The 22,064-nt window shown below is 40.9% G+C and overlaps 1 protein-coding gene across 18 annotated transcripts in view; it reads right to left on the bottom strand.

The window, feature by feature from the left end:
- Positions 1–12,093: 12,093 nt before the first annotated feature.
- Tank (TRAF family member-associated NFKB activator) overlaps positions 12,094–22,064 on the bottom strand; it is a 76,489-nt gene continuing 66,518 nt past the window's right edge. For 8 of the 18 annotated variants that reach the window (XM_087649284.1, XM_087649331.1, XM_087649299.1 and 5 more), the window contains 3 exons: positions 21,817–21,932; positions 16,023–16,573; positions 12,152–12,936 (listed from right to left, as the gene is read on the bottom strand). In XM_087649284.1, coding sequence (XP_087505410.1) covers positions 12,760–12,936; positions 16,023–16,573; positions 21,817–21,932 — 844 coding nt within the window. In that variant the 3' untranslated portion in view covers positions 12,152–12,759. 18 annotated transcript variants of the gene reach the window in all.

The following is a 22,064-nucleotide window of genomic DNA, read 5'->3' as shown; positions in this document are numbered from 1 at the left end:
TATTTATTATTTACAACACCAAGACATACTAATGAATCGGGAATCTTATAATGATTTGAATTCTTTCAGTTGAGAACCTTTGAGTATTATTTGGGACAGAGCAATGGAAGTACAAGTAGATGCTGTTACACTGAAGCCTGCATATAAATATTTTCTATGTATCTGTAAATATGAAGAACACTGGGGATATATCTCAACGGCAGGCACACCGCATGCATGAAGTCACGAGTTCAACCTTCAGCACCCAATTAGGGAGGGAGGGAATAACTTTGCTATTGCTAATCTAAATTACTGCTAAAATCTGATCATTAAGCCTACGCATTTATGATAAACATTCTGAATTTCTAAAAGTATATCATACTTGCAACAGCATCAAAACAATCTAAAGTCAGACACTTTTTCTGTATATAATTATATTATTATAAGTCTCTACCTTGACAGATGACAATTTTAGAATATTCTAAATACAATCTCTAGTATATGCACTAAAATAAAATGTAACAGATAGACAACTCACCACAATATAAGTAACACATTCAAATTTAGTAATTTATTTTCCAGGTGGAAACCAGGCTTCTTGGAAGACTTCACACTATGCCAAATGGTCTGATTTCACCATAGAGGTAGGGACTAGGGGACTAAATTTACCTCTGCGTAATTTTTGTTAACTACATTTTACATGCAAATGTATATACAGCCATGCTAATGAAGTCTTAGAGAAAGTTGGCAATCCCATTTTTGTGTTTTATTCAAAAGCAACTTTTCAATGACTTTCTCGCTTTTTAAACCTTTCTTCATTTAATCATAAGGAAACTGAAAGGTCTAACAATGTCTTCAAGTTGGATCAAATTAAGAAAAGCAGTACTTAACACATAAAATTTTAAACTTGGTAAGATCATTTTCTTCCTATACATTTAGTCTTCTGGACATAGGATGCATCTGCTGAGATCAGAGAAAGGTAATCATATCTAAAAAAAACAAAACAAAAAAAACTGCAGTGAACTGCTTAAGAGATGGTTTTTTAGGGGAAAAACATTCTATGTCACACTGCTTCTACGCTTAATTTATCATTATCCCAGTATTTTTTCTAGAAAAGTAAACAAATATATTTAAAATTTACAGGAGTGTATGTCTTCATGTAAATGAGGAATGTTAGTATCTAAGCTCAAAGACTATCTTAACAATGAAAGTGTATACTATCTTTTCGATCAGAACATTAGTAGCCCCAAATATGTCTCAGTTTAGAAGTGTCCATAGAATGTAGGAAACGCATTTGTAAACCAAAGACACAGTTCCTTTGCAATAAAATAAGAGTCCAGGAACACGGGTGCAAAATGGAGAAAAAGAAAAGATGGTTTCAAGTCTGCTCTGTGTGCTATAGTCAGGTGAGGGAGGAGATGCTCTCAACCTCTGAACAGCCAGAAAAAAAAAAACAAGATAAACCTTCCTCCCTTTCCACAGTAAAGGGAAGCAGGATCCTGACCTGAGTTCCAAACATCTGGAACGAGGAAACGCCAAGGACCCAGAACATTCCAGAAACAAGGAGCCTTTCACTCATGGAAGTGTTAGAAACCACATGACATGGGACACGTGTTTCTAGAGTATAGCACTTGACTCACACGCCTGAAGCCCTGGCTTCAATTGTTAGTAGTGGGGGCGGGGGGAGTTCATAGAAACATTTGTTAATCCACTCGCACACTAGAGAGATCGAGACAATGAAGAGAAGACTCAGTGTTTGAACTAGAGGCTGCGGTGAGGAATGGCAGGCCCCTTGAAGGGGTTTAGGTAGCAAACTTACTTCTAGCCACAGCTACTGTATCATTATATTAAAGAAAACAATGGACTGCATGTGTACATGGTGTGTGTGTGGGGGCGTGCGTGTGTGCGTGTGTGTGTGTGTGTGTGTGTGTGTGTGTGTGTGTGTTTGAGAGAGAGAGAGCGAAAGAGAGAATTGCATTGGGGTGGAGTGGGGGAACAGGGGTGATACAAAATTTAACAAATTGGTTTTTAAAGAAACATTGAGTGTTGTGTTTATACATGCTGGGTAACATAACCTGTAAACCTTGCTGGATTACTGCAAACTGCTGTGTGAAGCATACACATGGTACTGCTGTCAATGGGAGGAAGAGACAGACAGAAATCAGGGGAGGCGAGCAGCACCCCGGGATGTGAAGTTTGTTCCCACTGTAAGCTGTAGTGGAGGAAGATAACACTGGGCACAAAGTGTCATCTCACGAGGACTCCGCATACGGAAAGAGCGATCAATGGGAGTGACTTAGTGCTGTTCCTAGAATCAAACATGTAGGGTCTTTTAAAAAGTTATTTTTAAACTTCTTGTCTTAGAGCCCATTGTGTTCCGAGAAGCAGGCAAAACTCCGAGAGACAACAAAGACATGGTCTACAGAAGAGGAGGGAGGCAATACAGAGCCAGCCCTCTCCAGAGGGTAATTAATCCTTAGCCGTTCATCTTAGGAGTCTCAGGTACAGGGGAGGTTAATGTGCAGGTAGCTCTTTCTATTTTCCTTAAAAAAATTTTTTTAAACAATTTTTTTTTGCAGAATGTTATACTATTAATTGCCAATTTGCATATGTGTGCAGCTGCTGTTTTGGCTCTGAACTCAATCCGATAAGCTAGCTGGAGGTATCTTAGAGCATTTGGCAGCTTTCCTATTTGAAAAGAAAGCCTCTCCCACCACAGAACAGCTGATCGTCTATCAGCGATAGACCCTGATGGCGTGAATTACAATTACACTACTTTTCACACTAAATCTGGGTGATAGCTACTTGGAAAGAAGTTTCATCATTTTTTACCACAAACTGGAAAAAGAATTACATGGTCATGCTGTGCTTTTAAAGGCAGTTTGGTTCACTTTTGTCTATTTAGCACCTAATTCCAAGAAGTCCATAGGCATCCAGAGATCCGAATGGCACGTAATGAATTCACTGTTTAGATGGAAGATTTTTTAAAATCTACCTCAAATTACATTTATTAACAGGGCGACCAGGAAGTGTTAAAGTTGTTAGACACTTCATTTATTAAATAATTTGTGGGTATTTTCAGTTGTCATATGTAGAGTCATGGGGTTTGCTTGTTTTTTTTTTTAATGTTTTTTCCACTTGCTTTTGTTTTTGTTTTTGTTTTTTTAATTAGCAATCCAAAACAATGCTTCTGCGATTTAACAAATTCATCACCTAATCTCAGGCTCTTCAGTTCAGCTGTTAATATTAGATGATTCGGAGAGTTATTTTTGATCTGTCTATAATTGATTTGGGTCACATTATGCTCTGAGGAACACTGTGGCGGTCCGGGCAGATCCTGATCTTTCTTTCCTGCCTTGCCAAGGACAGCTGAACGCCTCCCAGAAAAAGATTTGCTGTGTTCCGTTTGGTGAACAGGGGCGTGGAGCTGGGACACAGTGGTACCTTGATTTCCCATTGTTTGGTTTACTTCATTATCGATGTATATTTTCTTTCTTTGTAAAGCTGAAGGAGGCTCTCGCCGTAAGAGTGTACTTTATTAGACCCCGACATCTCTCATTTTCTGGGACTTAAGGAAGAACTGACTTTTCCTCCTGCCAGAACCCACCAACCTCAGAGCCCGTGATAGTCCTAAGAGGCCCTCTTTCCTCTTTGCCCCCATCGGCTCACTCCAATCTTGACATTCAAATCCATTAAAAGTTAAGCTCATCTCGAGGAGCAGCGGAAGTGGAGCACACTAATCCTGACGTAGTTAACCTAAGAGAAAAATAGATCTGGTTTTCCTTTTTTAGTCGCTAGCTTTATTAGATTTCTCACTCTCACAGATTATCCGAAGACTACCCATTGATTGATCGCCCGTAGAGCCGCATTTGGTGTAAAGAAAAAACTCACAGCTTTATTGGCTCCCAGGAGACAAAACAAACAGAACAAGATATTCATATTAATGCAAACAATGCAACAAATGAGGGGAAGAATCGCCCCGCAGAAGCCTGGCAGCGGCCAGGCTGCAAGGGTGCGGGCACCTCGGCTCCAGCCCAGGTCCTCGGCCTCTGAGCTTCGCTCAGTGAAGGTCAGCTGGCCTAGAGGTGGCCTCTGGCTCAGGCCTCTGGAAGGCCTACTAGGCCCTCAACCCTGTAGGCTTAACTGGATAGGACCTTCCTCTCGGCTTCCTGCTTTTGTTCTCCATGGGCCCAGTTTCTCAGCCTCAGCCTTGCTTCGCATCTGGGTCAGAAGTGAGAGTCCAGATGGCTCAGGTGTCCCAACCACCCGAGGCCTCAGGAACAGAGACCGGAGAGCTCTGAGAGAAAGTAGGACACACCCTTCTCAAAGCTCCCTTTCTTATGGAGACTATACGAACGCTTATGGAAACAACATAGAGCTCTGTTTAATCAAAAGCCAGAGGAGTGATGTGTACAGATCTGAGAGGTCCGGGCTGTCTGGTGACTGGAGGGAAAATCAAAATTCCAGGCTCCACCACTATTTCCCCAGATCCTTAGGGAAGGCTCCCTTAAGACCTGGTAGAATGTCTTTATAGTCCATGCTATGTTACAAATAGAGTTAGCAAATAGTGCATACTTGTCTTAAAAAAAATTAAAAATGTATCAGGAATCCTGTATTTTTATTGGCTAAATCTGTAATCAACTCTACACAACTCCTTTATGGGAGAAACCGAACCGGCAGGTCTGATGCAAGCCTGACTTGTGTATATTTTTATCAGCTCTTTCTTTCGAAAACTAGTTGTCTCTGCGGCATAGTTTTCCCAGTACAGTGTGTGGTGTGGAAGACAACAGGCAGTTTTGACAGACAGCTTGGGAGAAGCGGATTCATTTCTTTATAAAGAAACAGACTGGGGTTCCTTCCCTGGGGTTATTGGTTTATGGGGTCTCACCACATCTGTGGTCATCACAAAGAACCTTTGTCAGGATTGTTTGTAATATTAAGCAGTATTGCCTCTCAGTGTTCATTGTGAAAGAAAACAAAGTTGGGGCTTAGAAACTTTAAGGATAAAGGGTAGAAAGTTATCAAAGATTCTAATCTAGAAATCAACCTCATCTAATGTCTTGTAGGTGCCTAAGAAGGGCTTTCAAAATGTCCATAATAAATCCTCATGTTAAAGGATACCAAACAGGAGTGGGGCTTGCCAGTGTGGGGCTTTTCGAGTGTGTGTGTGTGTGTGTGTGTGTGTGTGTGTGTGTGTGTATGTATGTATGTATGTGTGTGCATGTGTATGTGTACGTGTGTATGTGTGTGTCTGAGTGTATATGTGTGTGTACATGTGTGCATGTGCATATATGTCTAAGTGTATATATGTGTGTATGTATGTGTGTTATGTGTGTATGTGTGCACATGTATGTATGTGTGTTGTGTGTGCATGCATGTGTGTGCGTGTGCGTGTGCGTGTGTGTGTGTGTGTGTGTTTCAAAGCTGCTTTAGGGAGAAAGAGAGGAAGCCTGGGGCTGCTTGTATTTCTTTTCCAGCCCCAGTCAGGGAGAGCTTTTACAAGCAAGCTCTGCTACCCTTCTGGATTCCTTGGATTCCCAGTGAGCTAGCCTGCCTTTTAAGCCAATTGCTTGAAGTTGTATGAATACGCCCACACAGGATGCCCCTTTCTCACTGACACTTAGTGCTATTTAACAACTGCAAATAGAGAAACTATTTGTCTAATGAGAGCTGTTTTCAGAGTTGATTCCCCAACACCCAGGGAAGAGACTGTAAGGCTGAGACCTCCTTCTGAGCTGCAGGGCATCACAGATGAGGAAGGCCAACAGGAGCCAAGTAGAGCCTTCAGCTGGAGAGCAGCACATTTAGATTCAGAGTGCACCCAGGCTTCCTTTGAGCTCACATTGCTTCCCACAACCCCCTGTTCTTCCTTTAGGGGACTCTACCTCTGGTTCAGAATTCAGATCGTCAGAAGTAAGCATTGTAGTTTGGGAGTTATGGTGAGGGTTAGCTGAAGATTTTAAAGGCATGATTGCTGTCCTACCTGAAGGATCTCAAACGACAAAAATCCATTCCAATAATTTTTCTATCCTCATCTGAGCCAGCTGAATTTCTCAGCATTCAGCAATGAAGGCCCTTCTGACAGAGACTGAGGCCTTTGCTAGGGTGGTGGAGAACTTAATGGTACCTGGACAGCTGGCCACACGCACTCTGTAGCCAGGCTCACTACCCTACTCATGACACTTAATTGTTGGTGTCTCTGAATCAAAAGGCTTTCAGATGGATTTAGCTTCCTTATTAAGCCCAGAATTAGGTCAAAGGAGTACTATACTTTATGTGTGTGCAAGTGGGTGTGATTTTATGGGAGGAAGAATAGCTTAACGGTCTGGAGAGTGTTCTGGTTAACTTAAATGCTTTTGGGAGATTCATTTGTTCTCTTTGGGCATAGTGTTGCTCCCTGCCCTCCCCCAAAACCAAGAAAATTGAATTGAGCCATCTTTCAGGCATTGTTACTTTGAAAACAGCTATTGTTTTGAGTTAGTGAGTGATAACGTGTTTTTTATACTCTTTCCAAACAAATATTATCAATAAGTCAGTTTTTCAGTGTATTTATTGTAGAGTTCTCAATAAGAAAGGACACATACTTCAGACTATCTGTGCTTTCTAGATGGCTAGGGTTCATATTCAAATGGTGGTGGTGGTGGTGGTGGTGGTGGTGGTGGTGGTGGTGGTGGTGTGTGTGGCTAACTATGAAGGGATTCCATAGTGAAATGCCTATTCTCTGGAGAGGTGTGACTTAGAAACATCCACCGTTGGCAGATGGACATGCCCCAGATCTTAACTTTTGCTCTAGTTTTGGATTGTGGCCAATGGAAGAAGACTGTTCTGAGACAAGAGCTAAAGCTTGGCAGCAGACAAACAGAGCACCATCATTCTGAACATTTGGGCACTTGGTGCCCTTCTAAGTGTATCAATCCATCCCAGAGGCCTTCTGATGATGGGTGCCGCTGGCAGAAGAAGTTCCTTGCAAGTGGTCACAGATATGAGCTGGAAAACTCACCCTTGCATGGTGTCAGTGAGGCGGGTGATATCTCTTTTGATTTGGGGCCTTTCTTGAGCCATAATCTCCAACAAAATTTCGCTAAACAGACTTCATTCACATTCTGAATCTGGTTTTTGTCTCACACATACTAAATTTTACAAAACAGAAAGAAACAATAGAGCTTATTAGGAAAAACTTGTCTTGAATAGTAAATTAAGCATCATGGAAATAGGCACATGTTTTAGCACGGTTTCCCCCCTTTCTTACCAATCGAACATTTACATCTTTTTCAGGGCTGTGATTTTCCCCTTAAGTCTTAAGCTGGCAGCACACACTTGCATCAGATGAGACTTACATCATTTGTATCCACAGAGAGAGAGAAGTCCTAGCAAAATGAGCTTTCTGCACTCACCCCCTAACCTGTGTTAATCATCCCGGTTGTGGTGTTCTAAGAACCTACAGAACTAACTCATTTTGAAGACTGTAAATCAGTTGTCAGTGATAACCAGTATCAAAGTATGCCTTGCTCACCAAGACCTGTAAAGGTACACCCGACTACGTGGCTTGTTATTAAGAGATAGGTCCCAGGTGGAGGCATCTTCGAAACCAATATATTTTCTTTATAACTGGTGTCAAATTGATGTATATATTAAAAAAAAACTTGGAAAATGATCTCAAAGAGGAAGTAACAGCCCAAGGAGCCATATGTTCAGGGAAGCTATCAGGTTTCCATTGGGACCAAATTTCATTTCACCTTTTTGTCCTTATGCACAAATAAAACTTATTTGTAAATATGCCATTCAAACAGCCATGCAATTTTGTGAGGCCCTAAGGGTGGAGAAGAAACTATCCTAGTCCATAAAAAGCCGATGGAAGGTAAATAATTTTGTTAGCTATTGGATATGCATAAGGCCACAAGGGATTGAACTCCATAAATTCACACCCTCAATGAAATGCTTCCATAGAACTAGTTAACAAAGAAAAGGCTGATAAATAGTTAATAAATAAATCTCGATGTCGATGGAATTGCTGAACCCAGGTTTACATCAATGGATGTAATCTCCCCCCTTGCTGGTGGATGGATTCCTATTCTAACAGATTCAGGGATTTTTCCCAAGGCAGGCTAACAGTATAGCATTGAAAAGTCTGATAGGCTAAGGGCAGAGGGCTGCACAGTGGTTTTCCAGAGAAACCAAAAGTACTTCTGTTTACCAGCACAAAACACTTTATAGAAGTCCTTTCAGGAATTTTCAATTTTAAAGCTTTCCAGCATTTTAGTAGATTCTAATAATCGTGCATTCGTTACTTTATTGGTATGCCTGGGCGTATTCTAACGGGAAAATTACGTTGAGCATTTGTGCAGCTTTCCATATGACTAGAATCAAAGTCTAAAAACACCGATTCACTCACGCCACTTGATTTTATATGTATTTATGTACTTTTATTAAGAGACATTGCAACTTTTGGGGAAAGGCCATCATAGAAATGAAACCCTTGTGTACTCAGTAAGTCTCCACGCACTTGTTTGTGTCGTTATACCAAGATTAAAGTCGGTAGAAAAAAAAATCATACTGCATAGGTTATCTTGCAACTATTTCTTTTACCATCCATGGTTAGAGGAAAGTTTTATCATGTTAATTTAGGCACCTGGCTAGCTAATATTGAGGAGTCTTAGGAAAAACTGCCTTCTCAGGCAGGTCTTTGTTTCTGAGTTCCGGCTAAGACACTTCAGAGTGAGAAGGGACATCAACGTCTTTTATCCTAAGAATGGTTGATGAAATGGTAGTTTAAGTGTCTTTCTGCTCAACCATCAACTCGCTGTGAAACCTCCCCTGACTCCCCAGCGAGCCTCAACAGGTATGGAAGACTTTTTTGACCAGACTAAGTTTATGATGCATTCTTTGGTGTTGCTGTTCATGTTCAACTTCTCACAGGCCAGAACACTGAGCCACCTGGTCAAGAAGGGACACAGGGCTCCAGCCATGCACAGGCCCCCATCTTCGGGTGCCCGGATCGTGGGAAGGTTACCTGCTTTGAAAAGGCGTTCGTCTTACCAGCTACTGTCTTAGGTGGTATTCCCCGGGGGTATATGTCACAGAAGCTCATTAGCCTAGTCTTGGGGTCAGGAGGTCAGGGGTTGGGAGTACAACTAATTGTAAGGCCCTTTCTGGTTTATTAAATCGCTCGCTCGCAGTTGTGCTCGGGGCCGGGGATGCAGGGATGCGAGGGTTACAGCCCGCAGCCTTTGGGGGCATGTGGGGGTGTTTGTGAGGGGGGGAGGGCTTGACCACGCCGACAGCTCAAACCAGTGTGGCTCGGCAGCTCGCACCAAGGCTGGAAGCCTGTGCGGGAAAGATCCGGCTCGGCCCGATCTGGCTTTGTTTTTCTGGCTCTTTCTTCCACTCCGGGGTTTGTCCCTGGGCCTCTGGCGTGGTTCGGTTACCCCGCCACCCAGCGCGTTCGCTTCCCCGCAGGCAGGCCTGGCGGGCGGGCGCGCGCTGCAAACGTGGGTCCCGGGCGCCCCATGCGGGCTGAGCTCGCTCGATCGCTCGCCGGCCCGCCGGCCAACCCGGGTGCGGCTCGCCAGCGGCGGGGAGGACGCGCGGGAAAGCCAGGGAGCGGGAAGCGGGCGGCGGCGGGCCCGCTGGAAAGGAGGGAGCGCCGCAGGCGGGAGGACGACGCGCGGAGGAGGGAGCGGGAGGAAGGAGGGAGCGCGGCAGGCAGGCGGAGGGAGGGCTGATTAGCATGCAGCAGCGCTCGCGCGCCCGGCTCCATTGTTTTAACACCTCCCCTCTCCTCCGCGCCAATCTGTCACCGTTCAGCAGGCGAACGCTGCTGCCTCAAATGCTGCTCTTCTCAAATGAGACGGATAATTAGTTGCCCCGCACGAATGCCGCACTCTTCTCACCCCTGATTGCTATCACCTTCTTGCTCCTGGCAGTTTTGACACCTCGTAATCAGCCTGCTGCTTTTCTCTTTTCTTCCCGACTTCTGCTTCCCTCCCCCCTTCCTTCCTAGTTGATTTATTTATTTATTATTATCATTTTAAATGCAATCTCCGTGCCTATTTGGACGAGTGCTCCTCCGAGTTAACCTTGCATATACGTGTGTGCCTATATATGCATATGTAAACTAGGGTGTGTGTGTGTGTGTGTGTGTGTGTGCGCGCGCGCGCGCGCGCGCGTGTGTGAGCAAGGGGCGGGCTGGCAATTTTGCGGGAAACACTGCTTCCACGCGGAGAGAATTTTCTCCTCAAGATATTTTTGGGATGGGAGAAGTTGAGGAGAGGGACGGGAGGGAAGAGTTAGGGAGACCTCAATTAATGCTTTAAAGATCTCTTAGAAATTAACAAACTGGGGAGTCTCGGAATCTGCTGTCAGAAGCGTGTTTTCCCCTCTCTCCTCTAACAAGCACTGACAGTCTAATTACTGTAGCTACAAGCAGCTGTCGAGGCAGCAGCCCGCGAGCGAAGGCGCCACGGGATGAGCGCTCACCGCCGGCCCCTGCGCCCAGCCTAACCCAGCGAACCGCGGCCAGACTTGGGAGGATGGAGAGAAGCGCGAGGCCCGGCACCCGGCAGCCTCGCCAGCCCACGGCGGGCCTGCGAGTCAGCAGACTCCCTTATTGTTTCATATTTATAAAGTCTTTACCTTGAAGGTTAAAAGATGTGAAGAAGAAAGGAGGGGACCTGAGGGGGGGGGGTGCGAAGAAAATCTTTTAAGCTTCCATCCATTCCTTTTCTACCTCCTCAAGTTCTCCCTCCCCCGGTGTTGGTAAAATAACCACGCAACCCGGGGCTGAGGGGGCGGGGTGAGCCAGGCTGGAGTGTAAGAAAGCAGATGTCCCCGCTGGCAGCAGCCTCAGCCTCCGGGGAAAGCTGCACCGGGGGGGCCATCCCGAGGACATTCACCTCCCACTTCTCAGGCATCCCGCTCACAACTGCCTCGCCTCGGCAGGGGTGGTTTTTTTTTTTTTTTTCCCAGACTCAGCGTTTTGCGCACGTAGCTTTCTTACCTGGGAGCTGTTCTTACCCGGTTACGCATAGCAGAAGCCCAGCACCCCGCTCAGTAATAGGGTAGAGGGATAGACCTGACCGGTGTTCACTATACCTTTCGAGTGGCGGGGTCCTGTCAACCTTTCAGAGCAGGACAGAAGGCCCCTCTCTGGCGGCCCAATTGGGTCTCTGCCCTAAGAAGTTGGAGCATGGGGTACTGCTGGAGTCTTAAATTCCCACCTTACTAAAGTGGTGAGGACCGGTTGCTCCAGAAGAGGGTAGTGGGCCACTTCGAGTCACTTTCTGGAATGGAGTTCTTTTTGGTTGTCAGCAAGCCAGTAAAGATGTCAATCGTGTGAGAAAAGGAGAGGAAAAAAAATCCTTCTTTTGATAGGCGGTGGGGTATATTCTGATTAGTACACATACTGGGAAGTTTTGAGTTTGAGCGTGTGTGTGTGTGTGTGTGTGTGTGTGTGTGTGTAGTGGAGGGGAAGCTGGGAGGAAGAAGAGAGTCTTTGGGTAATTGTCTAGGCATTTCCATTCAGCCTGATGGCAAAGATGTACATGCCTCAGAACCCTTCACAGTGCATACCTAATAATCACGATGTCACCCTGGTGAGGAAGATGTCAATGTGATGTGCTCGGCACCTTGAGACATCGAGGTACCATTCTCATTCTTCCACTGAGCACAGAGGCCTGCTTGAATTCCCCCATGCTAAACCTCCAGTATGAGACACTGCTCAAGGACAGTTACTTTTCTGTTGAAAGCTACAAGTCAATGCTTATTTCATAAAATGGAAGCTGTGTCTCAACCATGTTTAAAAATTGGGGGCGGAGGGGAGTGGGAAGAGAATCATGAAGAAAGGAAGGCAAGTCTCATTTTAAACAGTTCTGCCGCACTGCGTACTTGGTTCCTAAGACGTCTCCAGTGGCCATCAATCAGGCTGCTAACAATGAATAGCAAATTTCTCCACAAGAATTTGAACGTTTCTAATCTAAATTAATAAATATGTATTCTCCTTACAGGCTTTTACATTTGTTTCCAATAAAAGGAAAAAAATTAGAATGCTTAGTTTGAAAGATCATTTTGAAATTTAAAGTGACCTATTAATGTGTAATAAATGCCATCAGACATGAATTTTATGAACCCTCCCCAAATGTGATTTATTTACCTCAGAAACAAAGAACACTTTCAATAATCATGACATAAGGAACTTTTAATATTTAATAATAATCACTCAATCATGCATTTTATACACATAGTAAAAATTAAAACCATGTGTATTATTTAAAAAATGATCTAAAATGTTTAAATAATTTTCACTGGGCAACTAATGATTGATTTGATATTTACTTTGATCATATTGTCTGCTATTATCTGTAAGTTACAAACATATTTTAAAGGAATATTACCTGTAGCATAATTAAAAATTCAAATGAAATTAGAATACCCTATAAACATTTGATATAACCAAATTTAATAGATTTTGTGAGAGTCAAACAATAAACTTAGCCATTTAGAACATAAATTATGATTACATAACTCTGTAGGTCACATGCGTAATTTTGAAATCTGGAAATTATAGTATAAACATGAATAATATAATATAATGAATTATAGTTTTTTATATACAAAATGATCTCTTAAAAGATAGAGTAACAACTTTAGAGAAAAATTCAAATAGCTGTGACAATGAATTTCTTTTATACACAACCTTAAATTTAGCTTACAAGCAAGCATTCTCTAGCATTACAAACTCAAAACCATCACAGAGAACATGATATGTCTGTTTTCAAATGTGATTTAAGTCTCTCCATTAAAGTGTGTATTAAGATGCCGGAGGAAATCCCCTCTGGATGTAAGGGATGGTGGGAAAAGCTCTTGACAGAACTCACACACTTGAGGTTTAAGGAGTACTGAGTCTGAACCACTTGGTACCACTAAGTCAGTGTCTTGGTTAGGAAAAGGCTTCCAAAGGGGCTGCAGGAAAGAAACAAAACATCTTTTGTCATTTATGTTTTCAATCAACTTGCATCAAATTTCAAATCCAAGTATCTGAATAACTTTTATATGTGCTTATATAAGAAATTCTCTAATGTGGAAGCAGATTTCTTTTCCAGAGTGGGCATAACTTAACCATATCCTCCTGAATTTTATCTTTGCACATTTAAAAATACTTAAGGTTTACCAGCAGCAGTCATTAATATTCAGTTATCTTAGTGGCAATAGTTTTGAAACAATGGCCAGTACTTTAGACCATATTATGTTCCGAATTTAATAGTCTTCAATAGTACACGTGCGGGCACAGTTTTATTAAAAGCAATTCAAAATACAAATAAACAAATCACATATATCAGCATACTGATTTCTTCAAAAAAAGTTTCTTTTAATCTACTAAACAAATTCCATTTATCAGCTTTAAAAACTTCAAATATTAAATCACTTAATAAAAATCTAAGCTGAGATACATTCTTTTGACTTCTGTCTTATGGTTTCGTGTTACTCTTTCTTGCAAATGAATGAAATGACGCTTATCAGTAATTGCCCAATTAAAGGAATATAGGAAATTGTAATTTAATAGAACAATCTCCGTTTTAATTATTAGGAAATAAAAACTTGTAAGTATCTTTTTAAGAAGTCTAGAATAATATATATATATGAGTTATATATATTATTCATATATATATATGAATTAGTGTAATGGTAGGTGTTCAATAGAAATGATATTGACAAAAATATCTTATTTTCTGAACTGTGTAAGTCTGATTATTAAAAACATATTCTTGGCACATACCTTGGCACAGGTAAATTAGCCTGACATAGGTAGAGTGTAACCTCAGAAAACCATTTAAAGAGACTTCTTTGTGCTCCAGTTACTAATAGGTTTTTAATGAGACACAGCTTGGTTCAGCACCTGACAGTTTTTATGCCTTTAACTTCATTCTAGTTAAGTTTTTACATAAACATAGTATTGTTAATCAGAATATTTGGGTTTCAATGCATTACTACCTAGCAGTGAGCACTGCAGGACAACTGTATTAATAAATAAGCTTTGTTTAGGTAGCAAGATGCATTCAAGTGTTAGTAAAAACGCCTTAAAATGTGCACTCAATTTGTCTCCATGAGAAGAGATTGTTGCCACAAAACTAACAGTATTTAAAATAAATGTTATAAGATTTGGGGCAAAGTAATTTTTGGTCGAAAAATTTTCCTGATGGAAGAAAATCAGTAATAATTTTAAGTGTATAAATGGAAATTAGTTAAGAGTTAACTAGATTCAAATGTTACTTCAGTAAAAAAAAAAGCTTTAATGCAAAACTGTTGTGGCTAGAAATAAAAATTATTACCTTAAAGATATTTTTTATTAAGATTTATAAAGCATCAAGAAATTAGCTTAAAAGTGAGCCAGTTCCTAAATTTGGTAAACCAATCTTCGACTGACAATTTTTGAAATCTGACATTAGTAGCTTTTGATTCAGATTGGATATGTTCTTAGAATTTAACTGGAATCCAATTACTGACTCAGCAAAAAGAAAAAAAGAAAATCACACAGAACAGAAATAAGATGATATATATTTTAGTCTTTGCTATGAAAGTGGAAGAGAAAATTACGTATTTGGTAGTAATGATTAATATAAAGTAAAAACAAAATATGTAACCAAAACTTTTTACTGTGGACAACTCAAGAATTGTATTTATGAGCTTTGTTAATATAAGGGAGTAATGTTTAAAAGGCCCATTTAAAGAAATATTTTTGCAAACTAAAACTGTAACATAGCCTTTAAATCAAACCAATTTCTTTGGTTTTTATGCCAAAATATCAATTATCTAACCTTATGCCCCATGTCTTGTGACAGCTCGACACCAATTCTCTTGCATGTTTCAAGCTGAATCCTTTCCCTCAAGTTGTAATCACAGACCAGCTGTTTCCCTAGCTGCAGTACAGACAGTGAGTGTACAATGCAGGGTGCCATCTACTGAGACATGACGCCCGCCCGGGCTGACGAGTAAAAGAACAAGCGAGGGATGTAATGGAGGAGAGTAACAAGCATGAGAGTCCGCGGTTCACAGCTCCCCAGGAGCACACCCGCAATACACGCAGTTGTTTCATTGTTTCACTGATCACACTGTAGCCCAGACCATAACGTGAGACAAGGAACAGGGTGGAACGGGAGAGAGTTAGGAATTAAGACTTGCTAGAACCCTACTTACACCCACTACTGAAGCATCCTGCAGTTTGACTACTGCTTCCTTCCTGCTATTTGAAAAGCCTATAACTGCTAAGGATGCGGCATAAAGCCAAAGGTATTAAGTAATTTTTCTGATCTGAAAGAAAATCAAATATTTGAAAGTTCTCCTATTTATTATTTTTAACATTTTAACACTTGACATTTACCTTCAGAAATTACACAAAACTTTTTTTCTCCCTAACAAGAAAGAATGCTTCTGTGAAAGCACCTGAATCTGGAAGAAAGGGTGGTAAGATTAGACTCGAGGGCTGGAAAGTCTTCCTGCTTCACAGACAGTGAAGAAGACATCCGATTATATTATTCATATGCAGGGATTATTTGAAAATTGTATAAGGATATCTGTTTAGTATCAGGTTAGAAAAAAACCCAAACACTACAGAGCTCTGTACTGCTGTAACTGAGAGTGCAACAGAAGTAGCTGAATGACAGTTTATTTTGAATATTTGGTGCAATATCTCCCTATGGAAAATTAGACATTATTATGTATACATACACAAGTTTTTTAAAAAATTATTTGCTTCATATTCCTGAATTTAATAAGGCATCCACTAGAGCACTGATGTAAACAAGCCGTGATTGAAGAGGACTAAGCAAGGAAAGCCATGGCATGAGTATCATGAGGAAGCTTTATCATATTCGTATTTAAAATTCATGTCCTTTAATACAGACCTTACATATCTTTTTGAAAACCTCAACTCAGGATAGTCATTAATTTTAAATGGATGCCTGATAGCTTAAAACAGATTCGTATCTGTGCATGTATGACAAAATGTGTGTTCACACATAATAAAATATTTGTTAATGCAAAACAGTTACCTGCTGTGGTCCTCGGACAGCCTTTCCTGGGGAATCCAGTGAGGGAAAAGGTGCGTCAGGCGGGTCTTGAAGTGGGAACGTATTTACATAGAACACATTATGGTCTCCAGCTGGCAAACACGGTGCTCTAAGATTTGAGGGTTTTGTTTTGTCAGTTGTTTTAAGGTTTTGTATAGCTGAAGTTATGGGGTTAATTCCCTGAATTTCAAATAAAGTTTCTTCTGTTTTAACCAAGTTTCCTGGGCTGTCTCTGACTTCCACATTAAACTTGTCCTGGCACACTGCCTCAGGTGTGGAGGGAGCAAGGATGCTCGGGGTCTCTGGAGTGCTATGTAGAAAAGTAGAGTCACTGTCCACAGGCGGAAACTTGACATTGAATTTAGAAAGCGATTCAAAAGAGGTATCTTCCTCATCCCGGCCCAGTCCTCTTGGTGTGACAGATGTGACGCACGACATACCTCTATTTATATCATCTTTAGCCTGGGGCTTAAACAGCGCTTCTTGTTTTTCTGTTTTATCGGTACACTGTATAGGCACAGAACACTGTGTGTCTGCAGGAAACGGATACAAAAGGCAAAGAGTGACAGTCAAATCACTGAAGAAAATTGCTGAGCTAGGTTCGAGCAGAGGATTTCTGTATTTTCTATTGGTTTTTATAACAACTAAGGGCAAGTGTATTTTTATGTGTGCTACTGTCTTCCCTGAGGATAACAGCAGGCCCCGGCAGGTGAACTGAGCAGTGTGCAGGCTACAACTTCATTGCTTTGTCTCCAGCAAGCTCTTCCTCTGGAAGCTTAGCATCTAGTCTCAGTTATACGGCGGTACACTAAAAACACTTACTTACAGCACACATATTTTACTTTGTAAAAGAAGCTACAACTGTAAGCTTACTTAGACAAATAAGTTTAAAAGGGAAATGCTTTATATATTTATACATATATATACATGTATACATATATACATACACATATATGTATTATGTATAAAATCAGGGCAGTGTGCTATTAAACGTAACACTGGCCAGGTTAGTCACTGTCCGTACTCACAAGTTCACGGGAAGGAGTGGTGGTGTCAGGGTCAGGAAAGAAAAGGACAGTAGAGGCAAAAGAGGTTGACATTCTGGGATGCACTTTAAGGAATTAAATGTGAATATGGCTGAATGTGGTGTTGCACACCTTAAGTCCCAACACTTAGGAGGCAGAGGCAGGCGGATCTCTGTGAATTACAGCCAGCCTGGTCAACAAAATAAGTTCAAGGGCCGCCACTGTCCATATAGAAAGACTGTCTCCAAAAAAACCAACCAAACAAAGAAACAAACTAAAATTGTATTTGTATGTCATTTTCTCTTATTTAGAAAGGTCCCTTCAACAAACAAGCAGCTGTGAGGTGGGCAGAGTTTCATTAGTTCACATATCTAGAAGCTATTTTTTCAACATGATCTCTAGGCTCCCAATGGAGACTTCTGAGGAACCAGGTTGGAGCTACAGAGACCACAGCAAACTAAATGGAGCTACGAGCTGTTAAGGAAAGACGAGAACTAGCTAATGCCAGTGTATGGGAGGAGGCAAGCAAAACAAAAATGCAAACTTATGAATTCAGAAAACACAATTTTGAACTGGAAAGACAGCTCAGTGGTATCCCAGAACTCACACTGGGTGGCTCACTGCACCTGTAACTCCATGGGCACCCACAGTCATGCACATACCCACACACACATGATTAAAATTAGATCTTAAAAGCAAAGTAACCAAGGCCACAGTGTGATAAAGGGCCAGCAAGAGCTATAACACCCAACTAAAGCAAACCACACCCAACAATTTTCAAAGTACTACCCCTGTTTATGATTCTGCGATACTGGAAAGAACAAGATTAGGCTTCACAATGCTATTTTAAGAAGTCAATGTGTTTTGTAGCATATTTGGTTGTTTGTTGTTGTCTTTGGGGACAGGGTCTCCTGGAGCTCAGGCTAGCCTGGAACTTACTATGTAGGTGAGGTTAGCACTCAAGTGCTGATCCTCCTGACTTCCCCACCCAAGGACTGGAACTGTAGGAGTGCAGTAGTGTGTGTGTTGTAATACATTTTATCCAATGGATAAATAGTCATTGATGAAATCTTACATTCACAAATGAAGACTTTACCAATGAAGCAGGCATAAGAGTTCAGGGTATACGCAGCACCTTCCACAGTCTGTTACGTTAGTAGGCACTCAACAGATGCCGATCTCTTCATATTCCTTTCACTGGGGTTTATGACACACGCTGCCTCAGCACATTCCACCACACAAAGCCTTCTGTTTGGATATGACTGATGTGTCGTACGATGCCTCGACCTTCTTTGGCTCATTCTGTAACACTACATACATACTTATGTACCTGCCATCTCTCTCTCAGACTGTCTCAACATGGTACCCAGATCACTCCAAAGTGTCAGTCCCCAGCTCCAGCCTTGCTGGTGCTATGCTTAGCACATTTACCCACACGTAGCTCTTTGCCTAACTGTTACTTGACTTTCCCATCTTGACCTAGACACTGATTCTCTGGTTGGCTCTATGATGCTTACATGATGTGAGGATTGAACAGTATTATGTTAGCAAGTAGACTCCTTTCCCCATTAAAGCAAGCTTCTGTGACATGTAAAACCATGTTCTGCTCTCTATTTACCGAGGTGTCCCACCTAATGCCTGGCACACATATGATACTGTATTCTTTTCCTCACAGGATCTAGGATTATAAGCTATATTTACTAGATAGTCTGTGAGGAGGAACAGGATAGTAACTGAGACCAAACTCAATAGATTTCTTTGACCTTTGAGGTAGATAAAACTCCATTTACTCTCAAGTAGTCGTTTTTCTTGGCAGTAGACTTGAGGGTGGCAGGAAATGCTAGGAAACAGGAATAACGTTCTGTAATACCTGAGAAGGAAAACTTTCTCAAGTGACACTCAGGAGAACAGGGTAAATACTTTAGAATCTACAGCTGCTGCTAATGGCAACGACTATTAACACCGAGAGCACTTCCATGTGCCGCACCGACTGTGGCATGTACATGAACTCACTTAATGTGCAGGCTAATGCCAACACAGGCACTATTATTATCCCTGATGTACATCAGGGGATATAGATCAGGAGGGGGTATAGAAAGGTTAATTCATGGCTACTTCCAAGGTAATGCAGCTAGCGAGTGCTAAATCTGGCACTAGAACCCAGGTAGTCAACTCCAGAGTGTTCTCAGAACCATTATGCTAAACTGAACATGGTGGTTTCTACACAGGGAGGATTGTTCAAGCTGACAGAACTGTGTTTGAATGACTTTCTTTTTTTTTTTTTTTCCCCCCCGGAGCTGGGGACCGAACCCAGGGCCTTGCGCTTCCTAGGCAAGCGCTCTACCACTGAGCTAAATCCCCAACCCCTGAATGACTTTCTTAACAGTTGATCTAATCCCCCTTCAAAGAAAACAGAGAGCCATCAAACAGCTGCAGTAAGTAGGCAGGTATTTTCTTTTGGAATAGCTAACTGTATGCAAGCTTAGTCACATTAAAGTGACTTGAGCTAATCCCATGACGATTCCCAAGTCTGATCTTAGATAAAATGGAACAAAGTCCAGGGAAATGCCCATTACCTACTACCACACTGATAGTGCCAGCCAGCGAGCATGCAGCTTTTGTAATTTGTTTGTTTCAATAACACTTAGTTTTGCAAGGAAAAGAAGTAAAATGAAAAATTTTAGATTTCCAAATGTACATATAGGCTGTTTAGACAGCGTTTGCAAATTATCATGAATGCTGACCAAAGAGTTGATTGTCTAATCCTATAGTCTATTTTAATAGCCAATGAAATAGGAGCCCACTTTTAGACTAGGTACTTTCCCCTGAGAAGACACTTGCTTGAGCATACAGTTCCACCTTATCCTTCCTCAAGGTCATTGCTCCGAGTGAGTGACTGGAAGAGACATGGTAATGACATGTATATCTGGAAACCCTGAGCAGGTGTCTAAACTGTGTCCTCTTTCTTTTCCCCTAATATACAGCAGGTGATAGCATAGTGCTATCCTGTCAGGGCATAGTATTTAACATTCGTGCTTTGTCTGGACCAAGCAAAGCTTTACTTGGTTTAATGCAGATCTAAAACGTTTCAAGAGTAATGTTTTACTTATTATTTGTGACACAGTTAATATAATGCACAAGAATAATGTTAGGAAACAGCTTTAGTGGGGAAGAAATTGAAGTTAAACACTCAGTGTTCAGGTTGACAGATACATACTAAGAGTTAGACTTAAGCAATTTAAAAATGGTCAAAGTATTAAGTAATTGATAATGGGTTATGTTCTCTGTATAGCAAAGAATATATCACTATTACAATGTTTTGATAAGATGTTGATGTTCAAAGAGCATGCTTATGAATTCGAGATACAGCCAGCCTATTTTAAGTGAAACTGCTTATTTCTATATCTTTAGTCTGTAGAATGAAGATTACACAAATTAAGAAGGAGAAATTAAATTTTCTTTTGGAGAAGTCAGGAAGACAGCAAGAGGAGAAACACAAATTCTATCTATCTGAAAGCTTGCCTTCAAGGTCTAACTTTTGTGGAAATAAAAGTGTGAGCAGTGGCAAAAAGAGAACCCACACTACCATGACTTTAAATGCTACGAAGTGAGAGCCCAGGAAAAGGGGCCCTTCAATGAAGGACGTGCACATCTTCATTGCTGCACTCTCAGAGTGAAAGCTGTCAATCATATCACTTGGGAATTGCCGGTAGAGTGTCCCAGATCACAAGGGCAATAAAAGAATCTATCATTACAAATGATCATTTTATTTTGTTTTGTTTACTGAATTGTCTTGATGTTAGACTCAATTTGTTATTTTGTTACTGATATGCAACTACTGAAGCAACTACCAAGATCACAGTCTAGAGCTTAAAAAGCAAGCAAGCAAGCAAACAGCCCCCTCACCCCCAAACAGTGCAATAGCCATGTGGCGCAGGCCTACAATTCTAACACTCGGGGACTGGCAAGTGGATTGCTATGAGTTTGAGCCAGCCTGGTTGACACGGTGAGTTCCATGTCTCAGACAGCAGGCTGAGACCCTACCTCATAAAAACAAAAACCGGGCATGTGTGCAAAGCAGATGTTCCTAAGTGGTATTTTACACTCAATTTCAATTTTGTGCTGCCAAGAGAACTGGGTCTAAGAAAATGTGCATTCTACATTTTTATACTTAAACTAGATTATCAGAAACATTTCAGGTAGAATTTAGTTAAAAACTAATATGATGCTGTAATTAGCTCATATATGGAGCTGTTGATTTAAGGTCACTTACTGACATGTAAGTTAATGTTTAATATGACCCTTAGAAAATATAAGCATGTATCCTATATTTTAAAGATGGGACTTTTCATTAATCTGATGGTTATTGGGCTATTCAATTAAATCTATACAGTACCATATACAATGAAGATAATAAAAAATTCAAGAATTCTATAATGTACATTATAGAATTTAATAGCATATGTTTGTTAAAATATAAAGGGCAGGCCTAGATTCTTAGCCTTTCATAAGCCAAATTTAGAAGTATTTTTATATTGCAAATTAAATCAATTTCAACCAGTACAATAAAAATTGCTACAAGATAAATTAAATATTCCCAGAATTTAATAGCATATATTTGTTTAAAATATAAGTAGCAAGGTATCGATTCTTTGCCTTTCATAAGTCAAATTTGGAGGTACTTTTACATTGAAAATGGCATCAATTTCAACAAGCACAATTAAAATATTACAAGGTAAATTGAATCTTACCAGTTGCAATATCTGGTATATTAAGTTTGCTTAAGTGGTCTTTCTGTGCTTTTGCTAGTAAGCATATCCTATGAAATTCTTCTTTAAGGTCCCAGAAAGTCTTCTCTATATTATCCCTAAAAACAAATCCATATTTTAAAATGTTAGGGTTATACCTTCAAATGATGTTTAAATATACATAGCATAGTTTTTATGGACCACAGAATTATTGGAAAGTGAAACGCTAAAAATAAAATTTAAATTTGAAG

This window comes from Rattus norvegicus, chromosome 3 (genome assembly GCF_021556685.1).
Source record: "Rattus norvegicus strain SHRSP/BbbUtx chromosome 3, alternate assembly SHRSP_T2T, whole genome shotgun sequence".
NCBI classification, from domain to species: domain Eukaryota; kingdom Metazoa; phylum Chordata; class Mammalia; order Rodentia; family Muridae; genus Rattus; species Rattus norvegicus.
Note: the sequence above shows the minus strand (reverse complement) of the source record. Positions and strands in the feature narration are given on the sequence as shown.